The 13,978-nt window shown below is 50.3% G+C and overlaps 1 protein-coding gene across 1 annotated transcript in view; it reads left to right on the top strand.

Moving 5' to 3' along the window:
• ALK (ALK receptor tyrosine kinase) overlaps positions 1 to 13,978 on the top strand; it is a 742,529-nt gene that overhangs the window by 684,197 nt on the left and 44,354 nt on the right. Inside the window, exon 13 of the mRNA XM_069582903.1 lies at positions 13,592 to 13,742. Coding sequence (XP_069439004.1) covers positions 13,592 to 13,742 — 151 coding nt within the window. The remainder of the gene's footprint in view (positions 1 to 13,591; positions 13,743 to 13,978) is intronic.

The raw sequence follows: 13,978 nt of genomic DNA, 5'->3' as shown, positions 1-13,978 counted from the left end.
AGGGGATCTTCCTGATCCAAGGATTGACCTCATGTAGGTCTCCTACATTAGCAGGCAGATTCTTTATCATCTGAGCCACTAGGGAAGCCTTGCGAAGAGCATGATTGTATAGGTCTGGAGTGGGGCCCAAGAATATGCATTTCATTTTTATTCATGCTAAATATTTTTACATTAATGAAGCAAATATGACAACACATTGGTGTTTACTAGATGCAGGTTGAGGAGGGAGACATAAACGGTATTCATTGTACTCATGGAATCTATCCACACATTCGTTCATCGAGAATGTGAATTTCTAGCAAGTTATCAGGTGATGTTGATGCCACCCCCAAAAACCACTGGGTTCGTCACACCCCAGACTGTCATCTTCTCACAGATCAATGATGGGGGCAAGGTCAATGCCGCAATCCTCCTTTTACAAAGGAAGAAACTGAAGCTCAGGGTCAGGAGCCTCCCCACAGCCACGGGATCCAGAAATTGCCTCCAGGCCCAGCCTTCTGAGGCCCAGCCAGTGGAGGCTCCTTGCACAGCATTTGTCTGGGCTGCATAAACAGGAAACATAATTATGCCATTGTTCATGCAAATCCCCCCTCCCCTCCCCTCCGCAGAGGGGAGTGGGAAATGAGCTGCTTCCCTTCCTGCAGCCCCCACCCACCTCCCGTACAGCCTCAGCCCCCCGGGGAAGGAAAGGAGCTTCTCAGGTTGCCCCGTTTTCTGTGCAGTCCCACCCCCTGGGACCTCGAGTAAATGCGTTCTGGGGAAACCCTAAGTGCTTTTTAAATGACATTCTGGGCAGGAGTGCAATAACAAGGTTTGGCTGCAATGCGATTAGCAGCTCCAGGTCCCACAAATCCCCAGTAAATGGCCAAAGACATCCGGCTACCCCTGCCCCTGCCGCACTGAGCAGGCCAGACCTCCCTTCCTGCCTGGCTGATTTTCCAGAGGTCACCCACTGTCCTAGACAGAAGAGGATGCGTGTCTGTTGAGGACCCACTAGGTATTTCTCCTCCTTGTAACAATGAGGAAGATGTCATTATTATTGTATTTATCTGTATTCCCTTATTTCCATGTGAAGAAACTGGAGTCAGGAAGTTAAGCAACAGATCTAAGGCCGCATGTCTGTGTTTGCATGCACACGTGCTAAGTCACTTCAGTCGTGTCTGACTGTTTGTAAGAGCTGAACTGTAACCCATCAGCTCCTCTGTCCATGAGATTCTCCTGGCAAGAATACTGGAGTGGATTGTCATTTCCTCCTCCAGGGGATCTTCCTGACCCAGAGATCTCACCCTCACCTCTTACATCTCCTGCATTGGCAAGTGGGTTCTTTACCACTGGCGCCACCTGGAAAGCCCCCTTAAGGCCCCCCTAAAGAGGCCCCCTCAGTGACAAAGATGGAATTTGAACCAAGAACCCTCAGGCTCAAAGTCTTTGTGTTCCCTCCATTAAAACTCACATCTGGACTCTGAGACGCAAGAAACAGGAAATGGGGGGATCCATAGGACCCACACAGCACCCACCTTCCGGAAGCCTCCAGAAATGAGAGCCTGGGAGGGGAGGCCCCACTGCTTGAAGGAAGACTGGCCAGCCCAGCACTTGATGAAAATCCCCACGTATGAAAAGCAACATGAGGAAGGCAGCAGAGGAGTGGCAAGGCAGACAGAGACCTCAACAGTTACCTCCACCAAGACCCACTGTCCCATCTTTGCCCAGGGCGACTCCCAAGTTAGACTGGTTCAAAGTCCCCTAAGACTTACAGAGGTTCTCTTAGGCTGTTTCCCCTAAGATAGGGTGAATCAGACCCACTTCCAAATTTGGGCAGGTCACTGAATCTCTTGAGACTCTGTTTTCCCATCTAAAGGTGAGGGTTGGGAGTTGCTGACACCTGTCCAGCCGGTTGCAAAGATCATGTACAAGTACCTCGCACATGTCTTGCACACGATAGGTGCTACCCAGCCCAACATCTGCAAGAAATCTGCTGGAGTAACCATGGTGTCAGGCAGTGGCCAGACAGCATTTCCAGAACAGCAGTAGTTCCCAACTTCTGTGCTTCTGAGGACTTTTTTCTGGTTTTTTGAAAGATTATGCCTGCCAAACTACACTTCAGTTCAGTTCAGTTCAGTTCAGTCACTCAGTAGTGTCTGACTCTTTGCGATCCCGTGAATCGCAGCACGCCAGGCCTCCCTGTCCATCACCAACTCCCAGAGTTTACCCAAACTCATGTCCATCGAGTCAGTGATGCCATCCAGCCATCTCATCCTCTGTCGTCCCCTTCTCCTCCTGCCCCCAATCCCTCCCAGCATCAAAGTCTTTTCCAATGAGTCAACTCTTTGCATCAGGTGGCCAAAGTATTGGAATTTCAGCGTTAGCATCAGTCCTTCCAATGAATACCCAGGACTGATCTCCTTTAGAATGGACTGGTTGGATCTCCTTGCAGTCCAAAGGACTCTCAAGAGTCTTCTCCAACACCACAGTTCAAAAGCATCAGTTCTTCGGTGCTCAGCCTTCTTCACAGTCCAACTTTCACGTCCATACAGGACCACTGGAAAAACCATAGCCTTGACTGGACGGACCTTTGTTGGCAAAGTAATGTCTCTGCTTTTGAATATGCTATCTAGGTTGGTCATAACTTTCCTTCCAAGGAGTAAGCGTCTTTAAATTTCATGGCTGCAATCACCATCTGCATTGATTTTGGAGCCCCCCAAAGTAAAGTCTGACGCTGTTTCCACTGTTTCCCCATCTATTTTCCATGAAGTGATGGGACCAGATGCCATGATCTTAGTTTTCTGAATGTTGAGCTTTAAGCCAAATTTTTTACTCTCCTCTTTCACTTTCCTCAAGAGGCTTTTTAGTTCCTCTTCACTTTCTGCCATAAAGGTGGTGTCATCTGCATATCTGAGGTTACTGTTATTTCTCCCAGCAATCTTATTATTAAACTTATTAAACTACACTTAAATAATAATTAATTCATTTCCCCATTTTTTAGTAATCACAGCCATATCTAAGTCTAGCCAGGTTTCTGATCTACATGAATTGCCACAATATCACCACCCTGTGTTGCTATGAGCCCAGCCCAAATGGGAGAACTGTTTTCATTTCTCTCTTTGGAATGTTGAGACTAGGTAGCTCGAAGTCCCTAGCACTCCCTACTGCACACTGACCAGAAACACACACAAGAGTTGTTTTTCTGTTGAAGCAAGACACTGAAATGCTTACATTGCTAAAGGGGACTTTTTTGAACTGGCCTGAAAAGCACCATATCAAAATGAAAGAATCAAAACCCAAAATGTTTGGTTTGGGTTTTGTTGTTGCTGTTGACTGCTTGTTTTTTAACCCAACAAAGGCTGTTACAGATATTCTTGACGCTCATCTAATCCTTGACCTTAGATGAGGCTTGAAACTTGGACAATAATGTCTGTTGGTCACATAATGTCACATGAAAGAAGCAGACCATTAAATGATTCGCTATAAATCATTATAGCACATCGAAGTGCTATGCGTGCATGCATGCTTAGTCGCTTCAGTAGCGTCTGACTCTTTGCAACCCATGGAGTCCACCAGGCTCCTCTGTCAATGGAATTTTCCAGGCAGGAATACTGGAGTGGTTTGCCATTTCCTCCTCCAGGGGATCGTCCCAACCCAGGGACTGAACTTGTGTCTCCTATGTCTCCTGCATTGGCAGGTGGATTCTTTACCCGCTGAGCCACCTGGGAGGCCCCAAAGTGCTATAGCCTACATCAAAATGTCCCCCAGTCAGAATATCCAGGTTGAAGGGTCAGGTGCCTTTTTTCTGGAAGATATTTCCTCCGTAGTGACTAGTACTAATCCTTATTTAGTAAGTACAATTCATCTAGTGAGACAAACAGGACACCCAGAAGACAGATGTGATAAAATGTTCTTGAGAATAGAAAGGTTGGGAGCATTCCTTAGGGAGTCCACCTATTCCTGGAAGAGTGTGGCAGTCAGCTAGTGTTGTCTGACTGCAGCCTGAGACCTGGCACTATTATTGCTCCAGTCAAGGTCTCTACCTATTGATCAGAGAGGTTAAGGAAAAGAAACTACTACTTCCCAAGCACCTACTGTCTGCCAAGGTGGGGCATCATTGTCTGAGGCTTCCTCGGGGATGCATACAGGTGAAAACACCCCCACTCTTTGTTTGTAATTAATTTGTATTGGAGTATAGTTATTACAGTGTTGTGTTGGTTTCTCCTGTATAGCACAGTGAATCAGCTATACATTTATCTGTTCTTTTTGATTCCTTTCCCATATAGGTCGTTACAGAGTACTGGGTAGAGCTTCCTGTGCTGTATAGCAGGTCCTTGTGTGTGTGTGTTAGTCACTCAGTCGCATCCAACCATTTACAGCCCCGTGGACTGCAGCCCAGCAGGATCCTCTGTCCATGGGATTCTCCAGGCATGAATACTGGAGTGGGTAGCCATTTCCTCCTCCAGGGGATCTTCCCGACCCAGGGATCAAACCCGAGTCTCCTGCACTGCAGGCGGATTCTTACCATCTAAGCCACCAGGGAAGCCCAGGTTCTTATTAGTTACCTATTTTATATGGTACTGAAAGCCCACACACACACACACATACATGCACGCACACGCACGTGCATGCACACACACAGAGATGCACACACGTGTGCACACGCACACACATATACATGCACGCACACGCATGTGCATGCACACACAGATGCACGCAGAGATACATGCATGCACGCGTGTGTGCGCACATACACACACAGAGATGCACGCACGCGTGTGCACATGCACACACACACACATTGCTGTCCTGTCCTGAGCTCCCCTTTCCCCTAGATTTTCGACTTTTTCTGACAAAACAGGAAAGGGGTCCACACCCGCTCTCCTCCTGCTTTGCCAATCTCAGAGAACCGTACTAAGCACCTATTAGGACACTGTGCCTGACACCTAAGTTTGTAGAGGGTACAAGATCCAGTCTCTGCCTCCAAAGGAGCCCCAGCCAATGGTGGACGTAGGAACAAAGCATTTCCGTATGATGTGCAAATGCCACACTGGAGGTTTACACACCGCCCTGCCATCAGAGGCCAGGGAAGGGCCTGAGTTCATGGGTGGCTTCCGCAAGGAGACAGAAGCCCGAGTTTCAGTCTTGAAGGTGACAGAGTTGTCTATGAAGAAGAGGGGAGGGCCTTCCTGGTGGAAAGAGCCCCTGGGGGAGCCGGGGCCTGCAGGAGCTGAGGCCAGACCTGGCCCTGAGACTGGAGCCTCACCTCCCAGACGCATTGTGCCTGCAGGAGCTGAGGCCAGACCTGGCCCTGAGACTGGAGCCTCACCTCCCAGTCGCATTATGCTCCTTCTGGTGATGGTGTGATGAGGAGAGAAAAAAGCAGGGAGGCAGGGAGAGCAGAGGGAAGGCTGTTGAGGTCATCTAGGCAAGAGTCAAGTGGGGCTAGACCAGGGCAGGGGAAACATGGCGAGAGGGGTTGATACGTTTGGGAGGTAGAGTCAGCGTGACTGGAGGACTGAGTGGATGGGGGGTAGGGGAGCAGACGATACCAGGAGGACAGTGAGTCAGGGGCTGAGGAAGCCAGGACAGTGAGTGACAGCTCCTGTCCCAAGGAGCCTGACTGGGAACGACAGGCAAGGATAACAGGGAGGGGGGCACCTGATTTGAGAGGTTTCCCAGTTTGGTTCTGAGTGCCCTTGGGGGTGGGTGACTGAGGTGGGTCAGAGCGCGAGCATGGACTGTGGATCGTGCTGGGGCAAGAATCTCAGCCTCACCGTGAAATGGAGGCACGCGCCCAGCTCTGAGGCCTGGAGGTATTTAGTAGGATTCCATGTGTGACACACCCTTGCTGGGGCAGCCGCACGCCAGAGGTATCAGCCAGCCAGCCTCTCACTCTTCCTGACTTTTTCCCGTCTTCATCCTTCTCTCCCTCCCCCCAGCCCACCTGCCTGTCTTCCTTCCTTACTACCTCTCCAGGGCTCCACATCCTTCCCAGCCCTCCTCCTCCCCCAGCTTCCCACACACACACACGCACACATGCACGTATATGCACGCACACACAGATTGTCCATAAAATCATTGGTCTCATTTGTCAAGCACAGCCCACAGCTCCTGACAGCAGCTCTCACATGGTTCACTTGTTTCTCAGACATAGCGTGCAGGAGGTCCCAGATCGCAGCTGCAGCCAGCCAAGCCCGCCCGCAGACCTGGCCGCAGCTGTTCCTGATGGCCTCTGTCCCTGACACTCATTTCCTCACCTGGCTCCAGAGACCAGCAAGTACAGCTGGATCACACCATCATTCAGATCCACCCGCAGCCATGAAGCACCTACTGCATGCTCGGCTCTGAGCCAGGGAAAGGGTGGGGGTGGTGTCCACTTGTCTGTCTGGAGCTGCAGACCCTGTAGAGAAGACTGAGCCTCTGGTCTTTACAAAGACTGCAGAGCAGAAAAGTTCAAGAACAGTTCACAATGCCAGGACAGTTCTAGACAAGCGTAGAGCAGAGTCACAGGCACAGCTCCTTGCCAGGGTAATTGTGCAGATAGCTATCGCCCTAGAGAGCATAGAGCAGGGCAAGTCAGAGTGTGGGCCTGGGGGGCGGAGGGTGCATGGAGCCAAGATCCATGAGCCGCAGGCAGAATGAAGCCTGGGTTCTACCTCTGATACACCGTGTGACCTCCCCTCTGCTTTAGGGCCTCATCTGTCAAAGGAGGGGTGAGAAGGAGAGGTCACTGAGGTCTCTTCTAGCTCTCATACTCCTGGTCAGGAAGGCGGTAAGGAACGCGAATGGACAATAGGTCTTGTTCATCAGTGCAAAACTGGAATGGAACAGGGACAGCCTCTACTGCTGACCTGGGTGTTACCTGATGGCTCGCAGGACCCATCTGGGTCATCCGACTATACAACTGAACAGAGACCTCGTGCTGCCAAAGCCCTGCACACATCCAGAGTCTCTGAACACACCCAGCATCTCTGAGCTCTCACAGCACCCCAGAGGCTGGATGGATACACAGGGTGGACCTTCCTGTTCTGATTTCCCAGAGGAGGAAACCAAGCCTCAGAAGATAGAGGGACTTGCTCGAAGTCCAGCGAGGTGTTAAAGGCAGAGCCCAGATTGGGTGTAGGAGAGAAATGAGGTATCCCTGCTTTTCCAAGTGGGGTCCCCTCGCCCCCTCCCCTCCACCGTCCCTGGCAACCCCGTGCTGCACACCAGCTGCGCTCTCCTTTCAGGCTCCGGCAGGCAGCCACTTTGATTTGCTGCTAATTCTTTATTTAAAAAAGATTCACAACTCAATTACATCAGGTAACAATAGCTCACAGTCAATAATACAAAACACAAACCCAATAAACATTCATTCTGACCAGGGGACATGGATTTAGATGAAGAAAAACAAAAAAATTACAGCATCAGCTCATTGAGAACAGTATCCTATAATTTCCAGTAAATTGGAATCACAGCGAGTCATTTTCCCCACTTGAGTGGCAGGTATATTAATTTGTTGGCATTTGTCAACCATCAAAATAAGCTGTTTACAAGGGATGGGAAGAAAGCTTCAGAGAGTCAGGCTGAGGTTATTATCCTGGCAGGAGATTGCGTAACGTGATTCATGTGATTCGAGGGTCTTCAGAAGCGCCAGGGCTGGCCTGTACTCCCTGTGGAGGTGGGTCCAGGGTGAAACTGAACACCTTGACCCTGGCCCCTTGGCCACACCCTACTCCACCTACTGCTCTACTCTCTAGAATCCGGGGCCTCACCCAGTCGCCCCCTTCTGCCTCCCAGAAGTCACTCCAAGAGAGGAGTGGACAGGCTCACCAGGGGTACATTAGAACAGTTACCATTTGTTACTCACTAGTTACCCGCCAGGGGCTGAACTAGGCCCCTCAGCATGCGTGCATACTAAGTTGCTTCAGTCGTGTCCAACTCTTTGCGCCCCCATAGATGGTAACTTGCCAGGCTCCTCTATCCATGGGATTCTCCAGGCAAGAATACTGGAGTGGGTTGCCATGCCCTCTTTCACAGCATCTTCCCGACCCCAGGAATTGTACCGATGTCTGCTGTGGGCTCCTGTATTGCAGGCAGATTCTTTACCGCTGAGCTACCAGGGAAGCCCCAGGCCCCTTATAAGGGGCATTATCTCACGGAACTCTCACAACAACCTTTCAAGCTAAGTATTATTATCCCTCTCTTATAGATGAGGAAACTAGAGCTCAGAGAGAGTACATAATCTGCCCAAGGTCACAAAGTTGGTGAGTAACAGGGCCAGAACCAGAAGAGGGAAGCAAGGTGCCTTGAACACAAAAGTCCAGGCGGCTCTGGCTCTCAGGGCGGCCCAAGTGCAAGGCTGGCACCTGAATGGGGGACGTCTCACCCAGATCCTGAGTGGGGGATGTCTCGCCCAGCTCCTGGCCATGAGGGACAGAGCTGGATCTAGATCCAGAGTTCCAAAGAACAGCAAGGAGAGACAAGAAGTCCTTCTTCAGTGAACAGTGCATAAAACCAGAAGAAAACAGTAGAAGGGGAAAGACTAGAGATTTCTTTAGGAAAATTAGAAATACCAAGGGAACATTTCATCCAAAGATGGGCACAATAAAAGACAGGAATGGTAGAGATCTAGTAGATGCCGAAGAGATCAAGAAGAGATGGAAAGAATAACCGTACAAAATAACATGGAATAGCCATCCAAAACAGATCTTAATGATCCGGATTAGTATGAAGGTGTGGTCAGTCACCCAGAGCCAGACATTCTGGAGAGTGAAGTCATGTGGACTTTAGGAAGCACTGCTGTTAATAAAGCTGGTGGATGCAGTGGAATTCCAGCAGAGCTGTTCAAAAGCCTAAAGGATGATGCCGTCAAGGTGTTACATTCAGTATGTCAGCAAATCTGGAAGACCCAGGAGTGGCCACAGGACTGGAAAAGGTCAATCCTCATCCCAGTTCCCTAGAAGGTCAGTACTAAAGAATGTGTTAACCATCGGACAGTTGCCCTCATCTCCCATGCTAATAAGGTCATGCTTAAAATCTTGCAGGCTAGGCTTCAGCATTATGGAAACTGAGAACTTTCAGATCTCCAAGCTGGGTTTTGAAAAGGAAGAGGAACCAGAGATCAAATTGCCAACATTCACTGGATCATAGAGAAAGCTAGGGAATTCCAGAAAAATATCTACCCCTATTTCATTAACTATGCTAAAGCTTTTGACTGTGTGAATCATAACAAACTGTGGAAAGTTCTTAAAGAAATGGGAATACCAGACCATCTTACCTGTCTCCTGAGAAATTTGTATGCAGGTCAAGAAGCAACAGTTAGAGCCCTATATGGAACAGCTGATGGGTTCAAGATTGAGAAAGGAGTATGACAGGGCTGTCTGCTGTCACCCTGTTTAACTTATATGCTGAGCACATCATGAGAAATGCCAGGCTGGATGAGTTACAAGCTGGAATCAAGATAGTGGGAGAAACATCAACAACTTCAGATATGCAGATGATACCACTCTAATGGCAGAAGGCAAAGAGGAACTAAAGAGACTCTTGATGAGGGTGAAGGAGGAGAGTGAAAGAGTTGACTTAAGACTACATATTAAAAAAAGTAAGATCATGGTATCCAGTCCCATTACTTCATGGCAAATAGAAGGGGAGAAAGTAGAAGTAATGACAGATTTCCTCTTCTTGGGCTCTAAAATCACTGTGGATGGTGACTGCAGCCATGAAATCAGAAGACAACAGCATGTTGAAAAGCAGAGACATTACTCTGCCAACAAAGGTCCTTATAGTTGAGGCTATGGTCTTCCCAGGGGTCACATATGGTTGTGCGAGTTGGACCATCAAGAAGGCTGCTGCTGCTGCTGCTGCTGCTGCTAAGTCACTTCAGTCGTGTCTGACTCTGTGCTACCCTATGGACAGCAGCCCACCAAGCTCCTCTGTCCACAGGATTCTCTAAGCAAGAATACTGGAGTGGGTTGCTATTTCCTTCTCCCTCAAGAAGGCTGAGCATTGAAGAACGATGCTTTTGAACTGTGGTGTTGGAGAAGACTCTTGAGAGTCCCTTGGACTGCAAGGAGATCAAACCAGTCAATCCTAAAGGAAATCAGTCCTGAATATTCACTGGAAGGACTGATGCTGAAGCTGAAGCTCCAATATTTGGCTACCTGATGCAAAGAGATGACTCATTAGAAAAGACCCTGATGCTGGGAAAAATTGAAGGCAGGAGGAGAAGGGGTCGACAGAGGATGAAATGGTTGGATGGCATCACCGACTCAATGGACATGAGTTTGAGCAAAGCTCCAGGAGATAGTGAAGGACAGGAAAGGCTGGCGTGGAGCAGTCCATGGAGTCACAGAGATGGACACGACTGGGCAGCTGAACAACAGCAACAACTGTCTGCACCAGCCTGTGCTTTTTTCACTGTGGTATAGCTACCTGGAAGAGATGGGCCTTGTAGTAGCTAGAAGCTTCCAAGGGAGTGAAGCTCAGTGGTGGAATTTCAGGCCTCACCAGACTGACCAGAGAGGCACTATCCCCTACAAGTGGTCCAAGCAGGTAGCTGCCAGTTCCCCGTGTCTAAATGTTAGTCCAGGTGAAAACGTGGGGCTGAGGCCATCACACAGGAAAGCAAAGACCAGCTGCTGACACCTGGGTGCCAAGCTCCCCAGTCTCCCCGGCCCAGAGTCCCCCCACCTTGCACTTGGCAGCAGTTTGCCATCTTTTCAAATCCACTACTTACCCTCATGAGGGCAGGGGTCCTTGTCCTCGTTTTTTCCTTGGCTAGGGGAAGCTGAGACTCCAAGAGTTTAACCAAGTTGTCCCAAGTCACACAGCCAACAGAGTGCCCGGATATGACTCAGAACTCAGGGCTTTTTCCATCTACCTCTCTACCAAGAACTAGGTCAAGACCCAGATGGGGCTGGAGTTCAGACTTGGTTGGGGGCAGGAGAAATAGGAAAGAAGGCTTGAGGGCTAGGGGGAAGTGTCAGGAACAAACAACATCTAAAATATAATGCTTTGGCTAAATTTAAACATGTGAGAGAGTTCAGAATGATTCATAATACATGCAGATTGATGCAAATGACTATGCAAATGAGGCAGAAAGGAGGAGAAGGGTACAGCTCACCTCTCAGCCATAGCAGGAGTGGGCAGGGCAAGGACTCCCTCTTGGGCAGCAGTCTTCCAAGCGAACCTCACCTTCAAAACCACTTTCTGAGGCAACGTGCCAACGGCCCTGGGGCGGCAAGCTGGACAGATGAGGCAGGTACACATCCACGTCAGTATCTCCACACTCGACCAGGTCTCTGGAACGCCCACCACCCCCACCCCCCGGCCCTAGTCTGCCTTCTCTGAGCTAAATGATTCTGCTGCTTTCCTTTCACCAGTGAGCCTTCCTTTATCCTCAGCCTTTTAATCATCCTCATCACCACTCTGTTTCTAATGGGTTGGGAGCGAGGGTTTGGCAGACAATCTGAGTGAGTCAGGATGGGCCAGTAGCTTCTCAGACCATATAACCTGCAGCAGTGTGCTGGAGGGCAGATGGCCTCCATGAGGGGAAGTGTAGAGCTTTGGACCAGGGTTTGCTTGGCCCAGTGAATCCCTCTGTTCCTTGGTTTCCTCATCTGTCAAATGAAACAGCTAACAGCTCCTGTGTATGGCTATTGGCTGTTGGATTCGGGGGTTGGGGGGGATGCCATATGCATTCACGCCTAGCACATGGTCAGGAATCGGCCCTACTTCTCTCTGCAGACCTCCCAGCCCCCTCTTCCCTACCCCAGCCCCCTGACTTTTCTCCCTCTTCATTTCTGCTCACACAAGCCTGACTGCTACCCTCCACCTCTTTCTGCTTGTCTGAAAGTCCTACCCATCCCTCATCTCCATCACAAAGCAGACCTCAAATGCACACCCCGCACCCCCCCCCACAAAAGCAGCCAGGGCCCCCAGCGCTGCTGCCGCCTTGCCTGTCACAGTCGTCTGCCCCTCCTGGGCCCGGGCACCTGACAGCCCTGATTTGCGCAGAGAGCTGCCGGATCTCCTCCTGACATTGACTCTCCCCATGCCCTTGTATGTTTGGAGAGGAATAAATGGTTCTTCCTTGACAAGGGAAGAATCTGGGACCCTGAGCGGACACACAGCAAGGAAATGGTCCACTGGGCTTGGAAGCCCAGAGCCCTTTGGTGCTTCCACTTTGCCTCCACAGTCTCAGCACTCCCACAGGGAGATTTCTCTGGTCATAACTCTATCTCCCCAGTTTCTTTGTAAGCCCCTCGAGGGCCTGGAGCCCATCTCCCATCTCCTTTTAGGCACATGCCCTACACCAATGTGCAACGAGCTCTCAGGGGAGCTGGCCCTGGAGACAGAATGATGGGCTCAACTCTCCTTCACTCTCTACGGAGATCTTGGTTTCTCAACTGCCACGTCAGCCATCAGCTGGCCCTCCAGCCTTGTCTCTGCAGAACAGGCCTGAGTTCTGCCTCAGGACAGCCCCCAGGAGCCCCCTCCCATGCTGGGAACACAGGACATTTCCTAGAATTAAAGGTGGAGAAGCCATCACATGTGCATGTGAACAAAATCGCCTTGCAGCTCTCCCTCGAAGCTTTTCATAAAGGACCTTGGATCTGAATATGCAGGGACTCGAAAGCCCCCAAACCCCTCTTCCTGGTAGCCAGTCTCTGGGGAGGTACGTGTAGTGGACACAGGAACTGTCTCCATGGCACACTGCTCTTCTCATACGGTTCACCAGTTGCGTTCTTTGTCCCCCATCCTTGCTTGACTTCATCTCAACAGCCTCAGAGGCAGCAGGAATACCCCTGCATCCCCACACTCTGGTTTTATTTTCATCACGATTGCTTGCTTGTTGTCTGCACACACATGGCTCCAGAAGGAGTTACTGGCGAGATGGGAATAAACAGTCTGTGCTCGTAAACACCACTCTCCTCAGTCATTCCATGTGGGAGTCCTTGTGTCTAGAGCCCGTGGGGAGACTTTAAAACTTCGTACCAAGTCAATTACTGCTACTCCCATCAGTAAGAATAATAATAAATACTCAGTGAGTGCTTCTATGTGCCAGCCACAATTCTGAGACGTGACCTCATTGCTTTAACCTTCACCACACACACGGGCTAGAAGGTAGGTTTTTCTCATCCCCATTTTATAGATGAGGAGCAGGAAAGTTCAAGAACACTTTATAGATGAAGAACAGGAAAGCTGCTTCTCTAAGGTGGACCACATGAGTCCTTTGATCTTGGACAGGGAGAGAAATCCATAATAGGAGACCCCAGGTGTTTGGGACACCATCACTGCAACACCCCACCTTAATGCAGACTCTCCCTGTCTTCTCTTCTCTGTCTCCCCTGTCCCTCCTCCCTTTCCTTCTCTTGTACCCCTTGCTAGTTCTTTATCCTCCTAGCTCTGTGAATGACGTGATTTCCTGTCCCTTTCTGAACTTGACAGCCCTCTCCTGACAGTAGACAGAGGACCCTCCTTGCTGACCTCATGGGCTGATGCAGGGGACAGCCCTCCAGCACGAGGGCAGTGTGCTCAGCCTGCTGGGAGCCATGGGGTGGGCAGGAAGGGAGTTGGTCCTCACACCCCATGATAGGAGCCCGTGTGATCTGTCCTGTTGCAGCATCTCCGGCTATGGGGCGGCTGGCGGAAAAGGTGGGAAGAACACCATGATGCGGTCCCACGGAGTGTCTGTGCTGGGCATCTTCAACCTGGAGAAGGATGACACGCTGTACATCCTGGTTGGGCAACAAGGGGAAGACGCCTGCCCCAGCGTAAGTACCCAGAGCGGGAGTTTCTCCTCCACCTTCCCCAGGACCCAGACAGGTCTCTCAGGGACACCAACGCCAGACACACCCCATCAGGGAGCTCTCGTTCAAAAATGGCAGGACTCACCCCTTGTTCTGCCTGCAAATGCTCCTCCCTTTCCAGGGCCATTTGGGTGCCTGAGAAAGTGGGTGGTGTGGCTTTGGGCACTGCACATCCATATGGAGATGGAGGCTGAGGCATG

Source organism: Ovis canadensis, chromosome 3 (assembly GCF_042477335.2).
Source record: "Ovis canadensis isolate MfBH-ARS-UI-01 breed Bighorn chromosome 3, ARS-UI_OviCan_v2, whole genome shotgun sequence".
Lineage (NCBI taxonomy): Eukaryota > Metazoa > Chordata > Mammalia > Artiodactyla > Bovidae > Ovis > Ovis canadensis.
The sequence above is the reverse complement of the archived record's forward strand: the minus strand, read 5'-3'. Positions and strand labels throughout refer to the sequence as shown.